We start from the raw sequence: 22,670 nt of genomic DNA on the forward strand, positions 1-22,670 counted from the left end.
GTTGATTCCCACAGTGTGTGGGATCTTCAAAATTTTTATTTCTTGGTTTCTTTTTTTTTTTCAACATCTTGCATGCTGTATATTTGGGAGGGCATTGTTGTACCTGTTCAAATGTTTCTCTGCTTTTATGTGTGGCATGGCAAAAACAGGTTCATGTGGCAGTCACATCCATGGTCGTAAATGCTACTACTCAGAGTTGCTGAGCTAGTTTTTTTTAAATATTGTATTAGCTGTATTGACCAAGCCATGAATGTGCTAGAAGCATGTTTACTTTGGCTTCCATGGCATTTTAGCAAGTAGCATTTTTTTACTGATTAGTTACACAGTGGCAGTGGAGCCTCATGCAAGTTTTTCTAATGCAGCATGGAAGAGTGTGAAGCCCTGTGCACAAGGTTGGCCATCATGGTCAATGGCCACTTCAAGTGTTTGGGCAGCATTCAGCACCTGAAGAATCGTTTTGGAGAGGGCTACTGTATTACCGTCAGAACAAGAGGAACATCCCATGATGCTATTGCTGCATGGTTCCACAGAGTCTTCCATAATGCCATGCTCAAGGTTAGTTCACCGCTAATAACTGCACAGCAGACTTGTACGAGATACTTAAAAATGTATTTAAGTAGAACACTAAATACTGAATACAGAAAAGTATTTGAGCAAAGTACAAAATCTCAAGAAAGCAATTAGTCACTTGTAAGATGCTCCCAAGATAAATGAAAAGAAAGCAAAACAAAGCAATGTTACCACAAAAATTTATTGGTTTGCTGGAGAAATTGCTTCCCACAATTGGAATGTGACAGCAAGTCTCATATGATGATAACAAAAAGTATTCTAAAAAATTCCTCTGAAATGCTTCAATACCAGATGGACAGTTCTCTGCCCCCTGCCTCATGCACACATAAAGATGGTCATTGCTCCAAAAATTAACAGATGTGACAAAAACACCAGCAGGCATCTTTCAAAAATGCTCTTGTACTACTACATGTGCATAAAAGAAAAGAGGAAAACAGGCTGACTTACTTGGGCATAGTCTTGCCTACCCTAAGTGTGTGGGCGAGTGGGAGAAAATAGTGTTTACCTACTCGAGTGTAGCTTAGACGATGGTTCGAGCTTAGGTGCAACCTTTTACATGACCCAAGTTGTGTTGTGCACCCCCTCGCCTTCCTTGTTTCAAAAAAAGGCTGTGGAAGCTTTCGCTCACATAGCTCAGGTTCTTTGAATGAATACTCTGGCTGTTCTGCAGATTTTTTATCTTTTTGTTGTTGCTATTGGCAGGGAGGTTGAGATGCGTGATAGGTTTGAATTCTAAAAAGACACAATGCGTCTTAATTGAGCATCTATCCTGTCCATTTTCATTCCTTGTGTGTGTGTTGCAAGGTTCACAGCTTAAAAGAAAAGCTTTCTAGTGCTACTTTATTCTTTCCTGTTTTTTTTTTCCTGTTGAGATTTTTTCCTTGCTGCTGATGCAGAAGAAAATGTGCTACAAAAGAAGCACGAGGTGTGTATTAAACTGAGAGACAATGAATGTTGTTTCTCGGCAACATTGAGATAGGTTGGTCGCGTGTTGGCTCACTAAAATTAATTAGAATGTTCTATGAATGTCTTGAAACAATGAGTACAAGGTCCTCTGAAAAGTATTTAAATTATATTAAGAATGCCGAGTCATCAAAGTATTTGAACAATGCCAAGTTACTTAAAAAGATATTTTAGATACAATGACCGACTGTAAAAAGATGGAGGACACTTAAGCTTCGCCTTTAAGAGTGGAGCGCAATAGCATTCAAAGATCCCTGACTGCTTCTCATGCTTCCCGGCAACTGGAGTGTATGTAACCATAATGTTTATTGGGAAACGCTGGCTGTGAACACTATGCACGAAGGTGGGCTTTCTGGTAGAAACGTGGCCTCTTGCGTGGGCCGCGATGCAGCGGAGGCAAGCGCCATCTAAAGGTATTGTAAAGAACTGGGCGCACTGCTCCGTGGTTCCCGAGATACTCACGCGCCGGGGTGCACAAATGACGGATGCCATTGCCGCTCTATGAATGGTAGAAACTCTGGAAAAGGGGTTTCTTTTAGTTTTCACATAGCAGAAATATGTTTCATCATTACTAAAGGGAAAATTAGACATCCACCCGTTCGTAGCAATTGCTACAAAAGCGTTTGGGTTTCCTTTGTAGCAATTGTTATAAATGGGTGGATGTCTGATTTTCCCTTTAGTAATTACTTCTCTCCATCTTGTGGGTTTCTGCAGAACTATTACATCAAACTCATGCTTTCTCATATAGTCAATTTACAGTTCGACGCTATCATGTCTGTAGGTTGTGTGTAAGTCATACTTTACGATTTTTCTGCGTATTTTAGCTTGAGAAATTCAATTAGTACCTTCCTCGCGCCACCTGGAGAGCCTGGGTATAGGTGGCTCAAAAATTTTTTTTGCCGAAACGACGTTTAACACTGGACGCTGGGCGCCATTGCGGGACGCCGATGCCGGATTTTCAGCGACACGGGTCTCTTAACGCTGTCGCATTAAAATAGTTAGCAGTTTTGCCCAAAGGCGAAGGCCCATTGAAAGTGATAGTGAGATTTAGCATTGCGCTCTAGCTCCTCACATGATGTTCTAATTATACGTGGAGGCAACATAGCGTGGTGCAGCACGTGAGACAACTGCTCCTGTGCAGCAGAAACAGCACCCTGGCAGGTGTCACACTACTGACACGAATGCCAGCAGTGCCGTTGCTGGTGTCGCACCTTGATGGTGCATGAGATGATTCCAGTGGAAAAATATTGACGTTTCTCAGCACCCAAAAAAAAAGTGTTAAATAGATTTATCTTGACAGTTATTGTTCTGCTCAGACTAGTGTATGCACCACGGTGTCGTATCCACACAGTTGCTCAGCAGGAATGCTAATGTGTGTTCACGCTGTAAGGACGTTCAACTCTCGCATCTCCTGTTGTTGTGTTCCTTGCATGGCTCTCATGTCTCCTGGAATCCGGCTTCTCTGCATAGCACACATGCGGTGCCAGTGTTGGTAGTTGTGTGATTGTATGAGAGATGGCGCATCATCCGCTGCTAACGTCACTTGATGTCGGCGATACTTGGATGCACAAGGTAGTGACCTTCTCCTCTTGGACTATGGGAACTATAAGTCATTCGCAAGACTTCACCCGTGAATGACTTAGGCGTTGCTGTCCAGGAATGGGCGAACATATTCATTAGATATCTTGTTGTAGTGAGTCGGACTTCCTCAATTCATCAGCATCCACCAGCATGTTCCATTAGTTGTAAGTTGTCTAGTAGGCATTGGTGTATAAAAGGTAAATAAATTACCTTTGGTTTGTTTTCACTACTGTGCTGTCGTTCCTTTGTCCTAAAGAGCACACTTGAGACCCCACAGCACAATGCTTGTGCTAGCAGCAGAAGCTAAAATGCTGCCCTGGCTCCAGCAGAGGCAATTGAGTGGAGTCTGGTAGTGCGCCCACTTGACTTCATCGCTTTGAAAAATATAGAAGTACTGCAGAGCCTTATTGACATGTTCCTGTTGTGTTTGCCCTGTTCTTATGCTTTGAAGCACCAGTCCCATTTAGTTTCTATAGGGTTATGTGAATAGGGCCATAAGTGTTAGCTATCTGTTTGTTACATTTCTCTTTCCAGTTGTTACATGCAAAAACTGCAACAGTGCACCACCGATGCGACACCGTCTGTCAGCAGCACCTACATTTAACCACTGCATGTCAACTCTGAAAATGGTGATTTTGTATAAGCTGCCATGCAATGCAGAAGGATCGCTGTCACTGTTTTCAGGTTCTCGCCAGTCAGCGATCTCAATGTGGCCCACAAAGCCTAAAGCCAAGAGAGCATGTACAAAGGCACGAAGGGACAGCCACATTTGCAAATGCTATCTCGTGACCTTCGATAACTTGCGCAGTTACTTCTATATACAAGGCTGTGCGGAAAGTGAAAAGGGGCTGTGAGTGTTATTACAGACTTGACCCAAGCACCAGATGGAAATCACAAGCTTCATTTTGTATGATTCACGATTATGACCACTCCAAAAAAAGTGTTGAATGTTCTTTCTTAATTACCAGGCAACAATAACAACCTTTACTGAGTTGGTTTTGTATAGTTTGTTTCGATAGTCAACTTCAAATAAGGTTTTGTGTGAAAGTAGCTTTTTGTCTCACCAGTAGTGCTGCCGCAAGCATTACTGAATGCTATGTTTTCCCGGATCATATGTTCTTTTTCTGTGGGCCTCTAGAAAATGTATCAACAGGGTTCTAGTGTACGATTTTATCAACCAGTATTTGTGTTTAATATTAGCTTTATTGAGAATATAAATGCTTTAAAACCATATAAAGTTTCCTGTGATGTCACTAGCATTCACCATAGTGGTATAGCATGTTATTAATGGTGTTGGTGACACATCAAATTATTGTCATGATTGCAGGAGCAGCATTTCAACATGCTTCAGTATGACTTGAAGTCGGAGAACATATCCCTGGCTTATGTATTCTGCCAGATGGAACAAGCCCTTGTAGAACTCCCCATAGAGGAGTATTCTGTGTGCCAAAACACTTTAGACAATGTAAGTGATGCTTTTATGTGTCTTATTTTTGTCTGAGTGGACTACATTTCTGATCATTAATACATCTTTCAGATATTGTTGATGGCATCTTTACACATGAAACAAAGCATGTGAGACGTACAGCATGAATGGTGCTTGCGTGTGTGTTATTTTTGTTAGGGGTGTGCAAATACCCAAATAACACCGAATGGAGTAGTGAGTGTTCAAATAATTTGGTTTGTGAATCCAATATGTACTAGAATTCGATTTTTCTAATATTCGACATATTCGGTATATTCAGTGTAGAGGCCCATGCACATGTCGCATGCACCGCAGAGAACCTCATGCTCGATGCCACCCAAGCAAGCATTTCACTGCATTTTTGGTGCAAAAGGAGTGCCAAGCGTGCCTCGAACGGGCGACCCTGGCTGATGCGGTAGCGGGCTTTGTCACTTTGAGCACTCCCCGATGTCCGCCCGATGCGGTAACCATACACACACACACACAGTGTCTGACTGCCGCAGTTTGCAGAATGGTGCTTCATTGGCCGGGGCCGTCTCTGTAGGTACACAGGCAGTCTATTCCGCAACAGTTTGTGGCCCGTTACCACGTCTACCAGCGGCAAATTTTCGCCATGGCCGTTGGGCCTAATTGGTGCTGCTTTATCATACGTTGGCATCTAAGTTACAGTTTGGTGCTGAATCGACGCAGATTATTCGCAGAAGCTATGTACATCGCTTGGAAAGCTGACAAACCACCTCTCAAATGAAAGTGAGAGACTGAGAAGAAAGGAGGAGGGGGTAGCGAGTGTTGCATGAACTTGCCATGACCCTCCAGATTTCAGATTCTTTGACAGGTGGCAAATCACGCCAAACCTGACAATAAAATGGTGCTGACGGTGCCTGCTCTTTACTGTTGGCACCAGCTACGCGTGGAGCAGTCCTTTCGTATTTCTCGCAGATTGGCCTCATTAGCCATGCCAGCGCCTCCTCTACTTTTTTCAATGCCAGCCTGATGCGTCCAACCGTTCACCACCCTCTCCTATCATCCTTTCCTACTCTCCCCTGTTGGCTAGCGTTCACGCCTGCTTTACAGTCGCAGGGGAGAGTACCATCCAGGTGGTGCCTCATGATGGAAGTCGGAGGAAGACTGACTGACGCATGATAACCTGAGAGATGCAGGAACAGAGCATCTTCCACTTTTCCACCCTAACGACAGCAGCGTGCGCTCAGACGCACGCGTGACACCAGCAGTCATACCATCTGGGTAGCGTCGCATCACGGCAACTCACTGAACTAAGGCACACCGATGGCTCCCATTGGGGAGCGAGTGATTGCACTGGCATTGACAAAATAGAGGAGGTGATGGCCGTACTGCCATAAAGTTGGTTTAGCCCTTCTGTATATTAAAAACTGAAAAACAAATGAAAAAAACTTTCTGTGCAATAAATAAAAGATCGCCACAAAATACATGTCCATTATTAAGCTGAGAACCTCATTGGTATTCACTGCAACAGAACATCACTAATCCATTAGTTTCAGAGGGAAAAAAATTATGCGGACCCCATGCACTGTGGGAATTGACATAAGCAAAGCTTTCTATGCTGTTTGCTTTTATTTACGATAATTAGTGGTGTCCTTGACAGCAAATTTTTAGTTTCTTCAGCATTTAGTAATATACAAGAGTGGTAAAATGATGGTAAACATTGCCTTGCATGCAATACTGCTGTTTGTCTGAGTAGCACACAGTGAGACATGTTTGCTTGAGGCATTGTTATGTGCCATTGTTCATACCCTCCGAGAAGATGAACATTGTCATTGCCTCACACGGCGCATTACATCGTGGCAGAAGTGTCAAACTTTAATTGAATTATAGGGCTTTACATGCTAAAATCAAAATTGGATTATGAGGCACGCCATAGTAGCAGACTACGAATTAATTTTGATCCCCTGGGGTTCTTTAATGAGCGCCTTAATCTAAGTATACAAGCGTTTTTGTATTTCACCCCCGTTGAAATATGACTGCCGTGGTTTGAATCGAACCTGCGACCTCGAGCAATGTCATAACCCCAAGACTACCATCACGGGCCCATAAGTTGATTTGATGTGCGACCACTTCTGTAGTGTCGCTTAGATGCTATGGTGCTTTAATGTGGCTTTGCATCCGCACACCCTGCATCATTTGCCCGCTTGACAAATTTGCATGGTGTTTATTTTTTCAAAATAGCAGAAACGTACCGCACCGTACCATGAACTTAAATTTATCCAGTTTTTCTGCAACCACTGTCGTGTCTATTAGTAGCGTTTCCTCGCCTTTTCACTTCACCTTTTCCCTCTCTCACCCTTCCCCCATGTATGGGAAATGCAAGCAAAGAATGGCAAGGCTGTCATTCACTTGTTTCGTGGCTGTGTTGGTTCTGCCCATTCTCTACCTTATCTCCTTGCCTCCTCTCTACCATTCTATCTCCCCTCTGGGCTGTGTTATACATTAGTAGAAAGGTAAGTGCGGCAGTTTCAGCAATGCTTTTGCGGGGGGGTCACAGATAATTACAGCTGTCAAGGTGGTATTATGCCGACGCCTAGGGAGCTCCAGAGGGCAATGTGACGACCGTCGATGGGAAGCTGCAAACAAGCTTCTCACATTCCATTATCGTCGTGGATGCCACTGGTACTGCATAAATCTCTATAGAACTCCTCAGCCACTTGAACAGTCTCATCCATATTAGTAATGATATTGCCGGCTTTGTCTCTTAACGCATACATCTAATTCTTGCCTATTCCAAGTTTCTTCTTCACTGCTTTTAGGCTTCCTCCATTCCTGAGGGCATGTTCAATTCTATCCATATTATACTTCCTTATGTCAGCTGTCTTACGTTTGTTGATTAACTTCGAAAGTTCTGCCAGTTCTATTCTAGCTGTAAGGTTAGAGGCTTTCATACATTGGCGTTTCTAGATCAGATCTTTCGTCTCCTGCGATAGCTTACTGGTATCCTGTCTAACGGAGTTACCACCGACTACTGTTGCACACTCCTTAATGATGCCCATAAGATTGTCATTCATTGTTTCAATGCTAAGGTCCTCATCCTGAGTTAAAGCCGAATACCGGTTCTGTAGCTTGATCCGGAATTCCTCTATTTTCCCTCTTACCGCTAACTCATTGATCGGCTTCTTATGTACCAGTTTCTTCCGTTCCCTCCTCAAGTCTAGGCTAATTCGAGTTCTTACCATCCTATGGTCACTGCAGCGCACCTTGCCAAGCACGTCTACATCTTGTATGATGCCAGGGTTAGCGCTGAGTATAAAGTCTATTTCATCTTTAGTCTTGCCATTCGGGCTCCTCCACGTCCACTTTTGGCTATCCCGCTTGCGGAAGAAGGTATTCATTATCCACATATTATTCTGTCCTGCAAAGTCTACTAATAACTCTCCCCTGCTATTCCTAGTGCCTATGCCATATTCCCCCACTGACTTGTCTCCAGCCTGCTTCTTGCCTACCTTGGCATTGAAGTCGCCCATCAGTATAGTGTATTTTGTTTTGACTTTACCCATCGCCGATTCCACGTCTTCATAGAAGGTTTCGACTTCCTGGTCATCATGACTGGATGTAAGGGCGTAGACCTGTACAACCTTCAATTTGTACCTCTTATTAAGTTTCACAACAAGACCTGCTACCCTATCGTTAATGCTATAGAATTCCTGTATGTTACCAGCTATATCCTTATTAATCAGGAATCCGACTCCTAGTTCTCGTCTCTCCGCTAAGCCCTGGTAGCACAGGACGTGCCCACTTTTTAGCACTATATATGCTTCATTTGTCCTCCTAACTTCACTGAGCCCTATTATATCCCATTTACTGCCCTCTAATTCCTCCAATAGCACTGCTAGACTCACCTCACTAGATAACATTCTAGCGTTAAACATTGCCAGGTTCAGATTCTAATGGCGGCCTGTCCGGATCCAGGGATTCTTAGCACCCTCTGCTGCGTCACAGGTCTGACCGACGCCGTGGTCAGTTGCTTCGCAGCTGCTGGGGACTGAGGGCCGGGGTTTGATTGTTGTATTCATATAGGAGGTTGTGGCCAAGTACTGCACTAGGGTGGCCAATCCTGCTCTGGTGAGGGAGCGCGTTACCGGTTCTGGTCACCGGGATCAGGCCACACTCCAGGCCTGTTTATTCAATTTTATCAACACGCATTTTTTTTCTTTTGTTTAATCCGGTGGAAAATTGTGCAGCACCGGGATTCGAACCACAGTCCTCTTGCACGCGAGGCGGATGGTCTACCTCTACGCCACTGCTGCATTTATTGTGTAACTTGCAGTAAAACTTACTTATGAAACAATCAAGCCTGCATATATTGAACTCTAATAAATCGAATAAATAAACAAATAGATAAATAAATAAATATCTGGCGGAGGCGAGCGCCATCTGGAAGTGTTTCAAGGAAGTGGTCACACCGCTCCGTGGACTCTGAAATATTTATGCGCCTGCATGCACAAATGGTGGATGCTGTCTCCGGTCTGTGCATTGTAGAAACGTTGTAAAAGGGGTTTGAGTTTTCGTGTAGCAGAATTACGTTTTCTCGTATATTCAAATTACAATCCGAGAGCTAACATGTCTGTAGGTTGTGTGTAAGCCGTAGTTTACGATTTTTCCACATATTTTAGCTTTTGAAATTCAATTAGTTCAGTCAAGTCCTTGCGTCACATGGAAGGCCAGGGTATACATGGTCCGAAAATCTTCTTGCCGAAACGACATCCGACGCCGGACTCCGATGTGGGATGCCCATGCCGGATTTTCTGCGACACAGGCTCCTTAACGCTATTGCGTTAAAAGTACCAAAGCTCGTGATGGCAAGTGGTACATTCTAGCCACTCCGCGCGGTGCTCCTCCTAGCCATGCCACCCACTCTCCCAGCATGCATGTGAGAAAGCCACTTTCCAATGTCATAGTGTGGGAAAGCCAACATCTTGGGGCATTTTGCGCTGCCTGGAGTTCGGTCGATCAAGTGTTCCAGATATGTTTGTTTTATGTAGCCCTAAATCTGTCTATGCGTTGACCTTAAAGCATTGTAGTGTTTGAAAATTTTTCAACATAAAGGTTAATTCAATTCACCTGAGTTCAGTTTAATTGAGTTTGACTGTATATGGCTTTCAGACATTTGAGGATTAGACATAACTTCATACTTTTTCTCAGAACTTCACACAAAAATCTTCCAAGGTTTGAAGCAAACACAATTCCTTCAATAAGTGCAATAAATGGCAACATGATAAACGAACACGAAAGGGGTTTCACGCACCTGCAGATATGTCTGGGTGCATTAGGCAATTCGTGATAGATCTAGCAATGATAATTAACTGTTCACCACCTAAAGTGGTCATTTGTAAACTGTTGTGTCGAGTAGCTATGTCTTGTTTTTATTTTGTTTCCAGTAATCTAAAAATTTCAGGAGATTCTTCTGGACATTTTGTGTAAAAGCACGGACAATTGGAATAAGGTGGAATTAATTGATTTCCCCCATTGAAAATTTTTGCTCAAGTGCATGTCTACAGAATATTAAGATGTTATCGTGTGAATTACTAGAATCTAGAGTTGTTATCAGTGTGCCGAAATGGAACAAAAACGAGCAAAAAAAAAACGATATTTTTGATCAGAACAAACCGTAAGCAAAACATTATTTATTATTTTGTTTCGGAGTGACACCTGACTGTTTTTTATCGGTTTTTGGTTCAAGGGGAAAGTTGACAATCTGAAACTACCGACATCAGGCAACGTCAGAATTAGTGCGTATGTCAGGGGTCCACATAAGTGCGTATCTCGGGCAGGGATAGTGCGAGTGATAGGCGGTCCAGCGCTCCACTAATCTAAGCCTGTTGCTTGGGGTACTAGCAGATCGGTATCGTAGCAAAACCCAGGGCTTGCACGCTGAAGAGCTTATCATTTTGTTTTCTATGGGTACAACGCTTTGCTACCAAAGTTTTATCGTTACTTTATGTTCATTGAAATTAGTTTATCGGAACAGTGATCTCTCATTTTGGTGAGTACACTTGATAATGTGCTGCTTCTAAGATCCTGCTCAATGCCTTGACTCAAGGCACTAAGCATGATCTCAGAATTCCTAATTCACTTATTGAGAAAATTAAATACAATGTTTTTATTATTACTTTCCTTTGAAAATTTTTGCATGTGACCCAAAACCGTTGTGAACCGTAGTGAATATTTTTTTTTTTTTCATTCCAGAGCAGAACCGGAACGGAATGTTTTTCAGTGAAACGAAACTAAAATCGGGACGAAAAACATTTCTTTCCAACACCCCAATTGTTACAGGGGGAACTTTTCATGATAGTGTAATTGGCTGCATTTGCACTGTCACATTTTTTGCCACTTTTAGTGAGAGTAAAAAGTGCTGATTTATACTTTGCTTTTCTCATCAGTTTGCTCTTTTAGCTTCATAAAGTACCAAGTAAGGAAGTTAATCACACTTTACTTCTTCACCCAGACAAAGAGCCCTCTGTAACAAATGTGCTTGGAGCATTTCCATTTTTCATTTTTCCATGCTTTCATCATCTGAAAAGTGATGTTTTATATTGCCAAGCCCAGGAACAATTAAAAAAAACAATAGACTTTCATGATCTTCCATAAATGAAAATTAAACTCTGGTGAAGCAGAAATGCCCTATACAAGGAATGGAGTTTCATACAAAGATTATGAGATTATTTTATTTATAAAAATAAATAAATCTGGCACTACAGTCATTCAGCATTTTGTATGATTTGGCATGGATCCATTAACAAAGCACATTGCAGCTTCCGCTATTGTTATTTGTGGTTCAGTTGTGCTGCATTCTAGCTTCGAAACATTTCTTTGGTGCAATATATTGTTTTAAATTCACAACTAATTCCTTTCATTGTGTTATTTCTGGTGCATTTCTCTGTATGCATGTAGATTACTCTATATGACGTTTTGGAAGCAACACCAACCATGTGTGTAACTATATTAGATATTCTGAACAATTATTTCTGTTTTTATTCTGGAAACCATCAAATGGCAGAAATTACAAAATAGATGAGGCACATTGTCTGCATACAACAAACTTGCAATGAAAAATGAGCTTCAAGAAAGTCAATTTAAGAATCTGCAAAGTCTTTTGAAGCCAGAAGGGCGAAGTTTAGACAAATCTACGTCTGCTATGTTGGCTGAACAGCCGTACTGGCACTTGCACAGAATGTTAGTGCCAGACTTCCCTCTAGCATTCTCAGTACGATACCGACAGCGCCCGGTCTACTTCTTGTTGCAGCCACGGAGCATTTCCCTCTAAAGGCACGATTCTGGTTCCTGTAGAACTTTTTCACAGCCCTTCATGCCGTCTTGTCACCACCTCTGCACACCACACAGAGCCCACAACTGTTGCGCCAATGCTGGCAGCCTTGACTGCAAAACCAATTCAAATTAATGCTCCCAAATTAAAACTTATGAACTTCAATACGCTCACTGGTCGATTCTAAGTATACTGACTGCACGAAGTACTTGAGGACATAATGAGGACTTCATGAATTTTAAAGATATTTCAAGAATCAATAGATTTGTTACAAATTTTTTATATTGCCTCCTTTACTGCTGTTTTCTAAGGCTGTTGAATAAAATCATCTTTAGCCTCAATTGTTGACTGAATTCAGCTTCGATAATGGCTGTAAGCTTGCCTCAGATAGTGCATGTTGATGTTGGGAAATGCTTCAACAATAGCATTCTTTAGTGAGTTTTTAGCATTTTGTGGCTTTTTGTTGGTCATCCTCTCAGTGACACTCATCATACATAGCAGCGTAGCAGGTTTATATTGGGAACTAAGACGGCACCTTGTGTTGTGGCCACAAAAATCGACAGCCAGTCACTGTTTTCTTGCGCCGGCCATGTGTGAATTATCAAATCCGTGACTTAGGAGTGGCGCCTAATGACATCGTGCACAGAAAGCTTGGCTATTGACTTCACCACTTGAAGCGGCTCCACAATGACCATAAATGGTTTTTCAGAGTTCTCACTCATGGCCTCTACCTACTGGAGAAACTCAACCATCTGAATAGTGTCTTACCATTGGCAGCTCTAATTTTCCTTTGTCACAGATGGCAATTGACTATAAACTGTTTTCACCCCAAAAAGAAGGGATTTGTCAACATTTAAGAAGACCACAGTCTTGAACTCTCTCTGGTCTGCGTGTAAACTGATGAGGGCAGAGTATGACTTCATCTTCTGCGTCAGACTGGAAGCTGGTACCCTAGAGTAAATGTGTTAGATTGGAGACAGAGGGGCTAGTGAAGAGGAAGTTAAGTGCCTGGACAGATAGAATGATAAGGTTAATGTCTTTGGTGATTCAAAGCTGTGTCTTCAAATATCTTGTGCACCCAGTAAAAGGTCTACAGTATATGCATACAAAGTTTCAAGTTGAAATGTTTTCGAACATTATGTACACATTATGAACATTATGAACACTATGTACGAACGCGTGAGTGGAACCAACAGATGGGGCCCTGTGCTTATGCTAGCTAACCTGTTGTTCTACCTAAGAGGCACGGCAAAGGTGTAGTACGAAAACAACAAAGAGGAACTAACCAGCTGGGACCTATGCAAAGAGAAGTTGACAGAGTTGTTTGGCAAACCAGCCGGCCGTAAGATTGCCGCAAAGCAGGAACTGGCTTTCCGTGCCCAATCCCCCATGGAGTCCTATGTCTAGTACATCCAGGACATGCTGGCGCTTTGTCGTAAAACCGATCACAACGTCACAGAAGCTCAGAAGGTCGGGCACATACTGAAGGGCATTGCTAACGACGCCTTTAATCTGCTCATGTGCAAAAGCTGCTCTACAGATGATGCTATCATCAAAGAGTGCCGAGAATTTGAGCAGGCCAAAAGCCAACGCATCTTACAACCATTCGCCAGACTTCCCAATACTGCCGCAATGTTGACGTGTGAAGATTAACCCGCACAGCAGCATGCATCACCATCGGAGGACGTGGTGCGAATCGTTCGACGTGAACTGGATGCGATGGCACCCGCAGCTTTCTGTTCATGCAGCCCTGATGCTACCCCTTTTTCAGTTCCCCTTGTACAAGCCATCGTACGCCAGGAACTTGAAACCATTTGTTTACATTCTGTCTGTGCTGTCGCCAATCCCAGAGCTAACGAACGCCCTTATATTTTCACTCCACCCCGCCGCTTCTCTCCACGTTATCGCAACCCGACTGAGCAGAGAACTGCGGACGACCAGCCGATATATTTCACCTGTCGCCGCATTGGTCATGTCGCCCGATACTGTCAAACTCGTGGCCCTCAACACTTCGCACGCTGACCAACCTGAGCTGTATTGATGGAAATGCCCGCAATGTTTCGCCCACCACCGAGTCTAACAGCACCGACAACTCTGCTAGGAACACGTGGTACAGTCGCTCACCATCGCCGCACAGACACCAGTCTCATTCACCACAAACACGTCACCCATCTTCCCATTCACCGCAGCCACTTCACTTTTCGTCCCCTCTGGCTTTTGGCCGCATCCTTTCGAAAAACTAAGAACTGCAGCCCTTGGAGGTAGGTGGTGCTGCATTGCCTACTACTGCAGCAAATCCTCTGTCTGCTCACAAAGAGAAGTGTAATTGATGTTAAAATAGATGGCATATTTGTCCAAGCACTCGTTGACACTGGAGCCCACGTACCTGTGATGAGTGCTAGCCTACGTAGACGTTTAAAGAAGGTCCTCCCCCCCAGTAGCTGCCAGAGTGCTTCGTGTTGCCGACGGCGGCGTGCTGGTTGTTCTTGGAATGTGTACTGCGCGTTTAAGTATAGCCGGCCGCCCTACTTCTGTTCTCTTTGCTGTGATCGACAGCTGCCATCACGACGTTATCCTTGGATTGGACTTTTTATCCAATCATTCTTGTCTCATCGACTGTGCAACTGGCGTTCTTCAGTTAAAACTGCCTCAACTCGCCGATGCTCCGAGCACCGCCCCACTGCACTTGTGCTCGCTTCACGATGTGCGTATGTCACGCAAGGCAGTTACGTCACTTTGACCGCCCAACCACAGGTTCCTGATGGTGAATATGTGCTTCCCCCCATCGTCGACATGTTTTTAAACCGGAATGTTGCTGTTCCACATACGCTGGTTATGGTTACCAATAACGATGTCGTTCTACCATTTCTGAATTTCAGCCTGTGCCCTCAAGTGCTTCCGGCCAGCATGTTCTTGGCCAGTATTTCTAATAATTCTGAATTTGACATTGAGAGTCTGAATGCCAAGAGTGGTTTATTAGCACCAATTACAGCTCAATGCTCTGGTTCCTTAATGGATGACTTCACGAAAATGCTTGCACCTGACCTCACCTCTCCACAAGCCTCGGACATACATCTCCTGCTCGAATCGTACAGTGACATCTTTGATTTCGGCGACAGGCCTTTCGACCAAACATCTGTTGTTCACCACTGTATAAACACTGGAGACACAAATCCTATTCGTCGGTGTCCCTATTGTGTATCGCATGCTGAACGTAGTCATCCAATCAGAAGTGGACAAAATGCTACGCAAAGGGGTCATCGAACCATCAGCCAGCCCTTGGGCTTCGCCTATCATCTTTGTGAGAAAAAAAAAAGATGGTACCTGGCATTTTTGCATCGATTATCGGCACCTAAACAAGACCACGCGAAAGACGTCTACCCGCTACCACGCATTGATGACACCTTGACCTGCTTACACGGAGCTAAATACTTCTCGTCCATCGATCTTCGATCCGGCTACTGGCAAATTTCAGTTGATGAAATGGACCACGAGAAGATGGCCTTCATCACACCAAATGGTTTATATCAGTTCAAAGTCATGCCCTTTGGCCTCTACAATGCTCCTGCGACATTTGAACGTATGATGGACTCTCTTCTGCGAAGCTACAAATGGATCACCTATCTTTGTTGCCTTGATGATCGTTATTGTTTTTTCTCCCACGTTTGGCAGCCACCTTACCCGACTCGCTGCCATTCTTGCGATTTTCCAAAAAGCTGGCCTGCAACTGAACTTCACGAAATGTTAATTCGGGTGCCGTCAGATTACCATGTTGGGACACCTCGTTGACGCATCCGGTGTACAACCAGATCCGGAAAAAATTTGTGCCATTCTCAGTTTCTCTGTGCCACATTCTGCTTCTGACGTGCTCTACTTCATCGGCCTGTGTTTGTGCTTTCGCCGTTCCATCAAAAACTTCGCCGACGTTGCTCCACCTTTGATAGATCTTCTAAAGAAGAACACGCCATTCTCATGGCACCCGGAGCAGGCTCATGCGTTCGCCGCTCTCATTGGGTTTCTGACCACCCATACTTGCCCAGTTTGATCCATCTGCACCGATCGAAGTCCACATTGACGCAAGCAGTCATGGAATCGGCACTGTTCTCGCCCAACAACAGAATGGTGCCAAGTGCGTGATAGCTTAAGAGAAAAATTGAGAGAAAGAGAGAAATTAAGAGAGAAATTACTCCATCACTGAGCAGGAGTGCTTGGCTTTAGTTTGGGCTGTCGCCATGTTCCGGCCATATTTGTACGGCCACACGTTTTCAGTCATTACAGACCACCACACACTCTGCTGGCTGTCTTCCCTCTGGGACCTGACAGGACGGCTGGGTCGCTGGGCTTTGCGGCTGCAGGAATTTTCATTTATTGTCAATCACAAATATGGAAGCCTCCACAAGGATGCTGACTGCCTCTCTCATCACGCCGTGGATCCTCCTGATCCTGCTGCACATGATTCAGTGACCCGTGTGATGGCTTTTACTGACATGACCGACATGCGCGCTGAACAACAAGGCGGCGAATTCTTACAGTTCATCATTGCCAGAGTGCAATCTGGCAGCACCGACGGCATGTGCCGCATGTTCGTGCTGCACAATGGCATCCTCTACCGCCGCAATGTCAACCCTGATAGCCCTAAGCTGCTCCTTGTCCTTCCTCGTCATCTGCGATCCATCGCTCTCGAACAACTTCACGATGCACCGACGGCGCGACACCTTGGAGTTTCGCATACATACAACTGCATATGACGCCGGCTCTTCTGCCCGGGTCTCCACTGCTCTTTGAGTCGTTATGTCGCAACTTGCGAATTGTGTCAGCGCCGGAAGAAACCTCCCCTGCCACCTGTCGGACGACTTCATCCAATTGAAGTTCCCTCTGAACCTTTCTTTCGCATAGGCCTTGACCTGCTTGGCTTTTTTTCGATGATGTCTAGAGGGAATAAGTGGATCGCCGTCACTACTGATTATGCGACACACTTCGCGATAACAAAGGCGTTGCCGACTAGTTGCACAACAGACGTCGCCGATTTTCTCCTCCACAACTTCATTCTCCACCGCATTGCACCTCGACAGTTACAAACCGTGGCCGCTCGTTCTTGTCTGGAGTTGTTGACGACCTCCTCCGCTCTTGTGCTGCTGAGCACAAGCTGTCCACCGTCTACCACCCACAAACGAACGTTCTTACAGAACGTCTTAACTGAACACTCATAGAGATGCTGTTGATGTAAATCTCCAACGATCACCGCGACTGGGACGCCACACTGGTCTATGTGACATTCACGTATAAGTCGTCCCGACATGACATCGCAGGATATTCACCCTTTTATCTTTTGTATGGTTGCGACCCCACATTGCCGTTTGACACCATCCTCCCTTCTGTGCCACATGTTGCAACTCAGTACACTCTTGAAGTCATCGATCCCGCTCACATGGCGCGTCAAGTCACCCGATGTCGTTTATTAGCCTCGCAGCATATACAAAAAGAGCGTTATGATCGGTGCCATCACAATGTTATGTTCGCCCCAGGAGCTTGGGTGCTCCTTTGGTCACCTTGTCGTCGGGTCAGCCTCTCCTAGAAGCTTCTCTCTCACTACATAGTGCCTTATGAAGTCATATGTCAAGTTAACAAAAGTCAATTGCGAGATTTTGCCATTACAGTTTGATCCATCCTCAAGTCTGACGTCTGTTGACATTGTGCGCGTTTCGCAACTTAAGCGATACTTCGCTCGCAATTCTTTGCCTACCATACGCCAAGACGGTGATTCAGCACCCGGGGGTCCTGTTACGGAAGATTAAAAGAAGAGGAAGGAAGAAGAAGATCGCAAGACGCTGGCTGCTGCGTGTTGTTGCTGGTCAGCCATATTTAACTACACTGACTCTGCTTGTCTGTATTGTGTAAATACATTCTTTCTATACTCCCAACATCCCCGTAACAATATTGATAATTTTTCCATGGTGCCTCCAAAGCACATGCAATATATAATTTTCTGTAGCATGCTTCTGCTAAAACACCTTATTTAAACGAGGTTTTATCTCAGTATGCATTATATTTCTGAAACAACACACTGCTTAAGACCCCCTTTAAGGTAAAGTTAACAGAACCTTTGTCATTTCCCACAGTACTCTTGACATGCACAACATCAATTCCATGTTGTGTTGCACCGCCTTCATTGGTTCTCTCAGTGAACTTAAGGTAACATTCTGCGAGGACATTTTGGGTGGATATTTTCTACACCATTTAGTTTCTCTAACACTTTGCTGTAAAAGAAACAATTCATAAGACTTCTTATAGAATAAAATGGCATGCCATCAAGACACTTATTATTCATGATGGGTAGTATAAATGCAGTAGCAGTGAAAAATGTTGGAGCCAGAAAGGTTATACTGATGTTCAGATAGATTAATAAAAATAATTAATTCTCTATTTTGTTCTTTTTATGTTTAGGTGTTTATAAACTTTGTGAAGCAGCAGTCTGAAAGAGGACGGGAGCCAAAGTTCTGGTCATCAACCGGCAAACGAGCAGCAGCCTCTCCAGTCAAGAAGAGCCAGCCAGGGCTGCCACTGGATGACACAATTGGAGACAGTGATGACGAGGAGGATATTGAGGAGCGCCTTCAAAGATCTCAGGTAGACTAATCTCACCCGTAAGGATTTATTTTTGGCATAGGTTCTTGGAACCTTTCAGCTAAATCTGTTATCTTTTGGCTGAAGAGCATGCAGGTATTGTAAGTAGGAAGCAGATTTACTACTTCTGGTTGTAGTAATGTTTCTTACAATTTCCATATAGCAATCACAAATCTTGTCATTTGTAACACCTGTATGCCACTGGCCTACCACCTTCACGAACACAGTCGATCCCGGATATATCGAACTCGAAGGGGATCGCGAAGTAGTTCTATATATCGATAAGTTGAAATATAAAATATGCCACTTTGAAGCCTATTTGAAAACTCCGCACATCTCACAATCTCCCGAGATCGTGAGAAGCGGTAATTTACCAATTTGTTTATCCAAAGCCATGTCAAACACACAAAAGCTCGCCTACTTTAAAAACATTTTTTTTTTGTCTTTTGCAAATGAATGTTGCGAGTCACTTTCATTGCAGAATGTCCTTTGATAAGCTAATTGCAATGATAACCCTAAAAGCCTGCATCGCCCAGCCACGAGACCGGGTGAGACTGCAGTGCGCCTCGCAGTACATGTTGCACATTTTGATTCAGGATGAGGTAGAAAAGGATGCAATGTCGAAGCGAACCAGCCCGGTTGCATATCATTTATAATAAGCCATTTAAATAGCCTCTTGTCTTAAGTTGGCAGCGAGTCAACTAAGCAGGTGCTGTTAGATTAGAAAGTGGCTTTCAGCCTGTAGAACACCCGAGACCATTCCCACTGACATGTCCCTGTGAGTGTGAATGAAACATGGTTCAGTGCGGACTGTGGGCCTGTGAATCACACAGAGAAACTAGAACGCTGCTCCGAGAACGTCTTTTCGCGTAGGGCAGATGTTGGTTGTTGGCAGATGGTATAAAAAGATTGAATTGTACAAAGCATGTATTAGTATTCACTAGTGTGTGCAAGTGAAAAGCTTCAAAGGTTATCTTAATATCTATTGTTTTCTGCCATAACAGAGCCACCTGGCATTCCTCAACATGGATGTGGACTGCTGAAGGGCAGGTGCTGTCTGAAGCTGGTGATCAAGAGCAGTGACGTCTGCTTCCCTTAACATTTCTTGAACTTCTGTTTCTGGTTTTACCTTGCATGAACATGAGGCGATAGGGCTGCTGTTTCGCTGCCATTGTGATTACGTTTACCTCACTGTCATCACAGTTGTTGCAAACATAACATACTCTTTCTCAAGGCCTGCATATTGCATGTTCTAGTCATAACCTGTACCCATGCTGAGAATCCTTGTCAGCACAAGACATATATATATGTATATGCACTAGAGATATTGAACACATGCTCGCCATTATCAGTGCCTCAGGACTGTTGCCAAGAGTCCTCCCTTGTTTCGATGCGCTCACATCATTGGTTGACAGGATTGCGCCATTGCAGTCTGTTTGCATGCAGCTCCTAGCACAATTGGAGATTTCAACGTCACATTTACCTTTTCCTTACACTGTGTGTGTTGTATGTGATCTTTTTACTGAGTAACATTGCTTGCTGCTTAAATACATGCATATTATATAAATAGTTGGGTCATTCCACACTAAACCCACAAGCCAGAAATTTCTTCAATTTTTTTTGTGGGTTTTGAAAAACTAATTCTAAAGAAATGCATTCTGAAAATATTTTTGAAAAAAACCTTATGGACACATGAAGGCCATTTAAATTTTACCAAACAGTGAGAAACCATGTGTGAAGGAAAAGATTGCCGAAAATCAAGTGCTTTGTGCAGACTTGCATTTTTGTAACGATAGTGGTTTCACTTAAAGGTGATTTTAAACAATGAATTTGTTTCTCTTCCTTTAAAACAAATCTAAAGATGACCAAATTATGGCATTCTTGAGAAGAATAATTAGAAAAACTGGCTGTGTAAGAAAATCTGAAGCCACTTTAACTGTCCCTAAAGTGTATTTTGTGCTAAAACTTTAGTAGCACCAGGATATTGCACACTGGCTCTAAGATGAACTTGAATTTAGAAAAAAATGTAATTTTGGCCTATGTTTATTGTGGTGGTTGATAAAACAGAAAAGTGGCTATTGTAGAGAAAAGTAATTACTCTCGGTACAGAAATTTTAATAAATGTAACTTTTGTTTCAATATAGATTTTTTTTTTTTTTTTTTTTTTTTTTGAGGTTTAGATCCACAAGTAAAACATTTTGGTTCACAGTTCAACTTCCCCTCACACCATCTTGGTGGAAAATACAAATCAGTCTGTCACACATGGTGATAGCGGCTTAAACTATCTGTGGCATGGTGCAAAAAAATCTCAATTTCTGGCCTAAAAACACATTTTGAATTTTTGCAGTTTTGGGTTCCTCGACAATTCAAGCATGTGGCAGCAAAATTTCAACCACATCTGTGCAGTAATAAAGTGGAATTTGTATTTTTAGATGGACTGGTGGTGCCTCAGGTAAAATAAATGTGCGCATTACCATTGTTCTGGAAGTGCATTCATGGCGCAAGGAAAAAACTTAGTATGAATGGCTACCATCATTGTAAAGGTTTTTTTTTTCTCTATTTTTTATAAGCTCAAACAGTGGAAACAAGGGTGTGACAGGACGTGCAGTCTACCACAGAATTTTACGAACCACGAGATCTGACAAAAAGCTTGACTCTATTCGCAGCCTCACAACACAGCCTGGTATTCATATTCTGTGAACCTTTTTGGTCGACTGTACATGTGCAAAAGCTAATGAATGAAGTCAAAAGCAGCAAACTTTGGACAGTGGCTGCAAAGAAGGTGAAATTCAAGGCACTGTTGCCCCACAAGGTGTTACTTGACTACGATTTACCAGGACACAAGGCTTTGCACTGTCACCAGATTGCATAAGACATGCGGCTTCGCACCTTCAAAATTTCTGGCCGCCGTTTTTAGAACATGATGTGTGCTAAGCTCCCTTCAAGATTTCTAGTGCACACGTTTATGTCTGGTGAAAATGGCCCCGAAGTTCAACACATGCCACTGCTTTCGAAAGCAGAATCGTTTTACAATGTTGAGGGGCACAGCCAGGCTCAGCAGGTGACCAACCACGTGCGAAAGCTACTCGCACTCCAGGCTTTCCAGGCCACAGTGAGAAATTGGCACAGCGTCTTCTTCCCAGATGCTGAACACGTGTGTTCAGCCAGCTCTGGTGTTTTGAATGATAGCTGCCTTGGCAATCTTAAAATGCTGGCTGAAAAGGGATTCAGAGAGGGTTTGAAGTTGGACACTGTTTCTGGCACGTGCACAGCATGCCAATTGGAAAATAACTTCGAAGAGTACTCATTTAAGGCAAGAGCGAATGTAACAGAGTGGCCAAAAAGAAGTGGAAACTCAAAGCTATTCTCACAGAAGAATGCAGAGCACAAGAAGGAGGCCCCATGCTCCAGAGGAATTATATAGACCATTAAAAGAGACGTTTGGGCGAGTTGGTAAGACATATTTGAAACAGAACAGTGTAGTTTTCATGGGGACAAGCAGGGAAAAACGACACGGACGAGCGCTGACTTGCAACTGAAGTTTATTGCTTGGAATGAAGAATATGTAACAGCTCCAACCAACCGAAGAAACCAAAAAAACCATATATATATTCACAATAAATCATACACGCTGCACTGAACAGGGGAGATAACTGTAATCATCATATCCCCCCCGCTAAAAATGCTAGTTCTTTGGACGTAATGGATAAGGAGGGGCTACTGACGCATGCGTCTTTTGACCAGGCGATGTGCGCTGCTTTGATGATTTCAAGGGTTAGTTGGTTGCTATGTTTGCTTAAAATTTGTGTTCTAGGGAAGTCAGGGTGGCAGGCCCTGGTGTCGCAGTCTCTACAGTGGATGCCCAGATGTCCTTTTACTGTATTATGCACATTGTTGTTGTGCTCCTTCAGGCGTTCAAAGGGCATCTGGGCATCCACTGTAGAGACTGCGATACCAGGGCCTGCCACCCTGACTTCGCTAGAACACAAATTTTAAGTAAACATAGCAACCAACTAACCCGTGAAATCATCGAAGCAGCGCACATTGCCTGGTCAAAAGACGCATGCGTCAGTAGCCCCTCCTTATCCATTACGTCCAAAGAACTAGCATTTTTAGCGGGGGGGATATGATGATTACAGTTATCTCCCCTGTTCAGTGCAGCGTGTATGATTG

General features: G+C 43.6%; 1 protein-coding gene across 1 annotated transcript in view; it reads left to right on the plus strand.

Annotated features, from left to right (window-relative positions):
• LOC142585987 (ATP-binding cassette sub-family A member 2-like) overlaps positions 1 to 20,928 on the plus strand; it is a 275,223-nt gene extending 254,295 nt beyond the window's left edge. Inside the window, exons 47-50 of the mRNA XM_075697164.1 lie at positions 363 to 555; positions 4,442 to 4,579; positions 18,318 to 18,500; positions 19,502 to 20,928. Coding sequence (XP_075553279.1) covers positions 363 to 555; positions 4,442 to 4,579; positions 18,318 to 18,500; positions 19,502 to 19,540 — 553 coding nt within the window. The 3' untranslated portion in view covers positions 19,541 to 20,928. The remainder of the gene's footprint in view (positions 1 to 362; positions 556 to 4,441; positions 4,580 to 18,317; positions 18,501 to 19,501) is intronic.
• The last annotated feature ends 1,742 nt before the right edge of the window (positions 20,929 to 22,670 follow it).

The sequence above is a fragment of the Dermacentor variabilis genome, chromosome 1 (genome assembly GCF_050947875.1).
Source record: "Dermacentor variabilis isolate Ectoservices chromosome 1, ASM5094787v1, whole genome shotgun sequence".
Lineage (NCBI taxonomy): Eukaryota > Metazoa > Arthropoda > Arachnida > Ixodida > Ixodidae > Dermacentor > Dermacentor variabilis.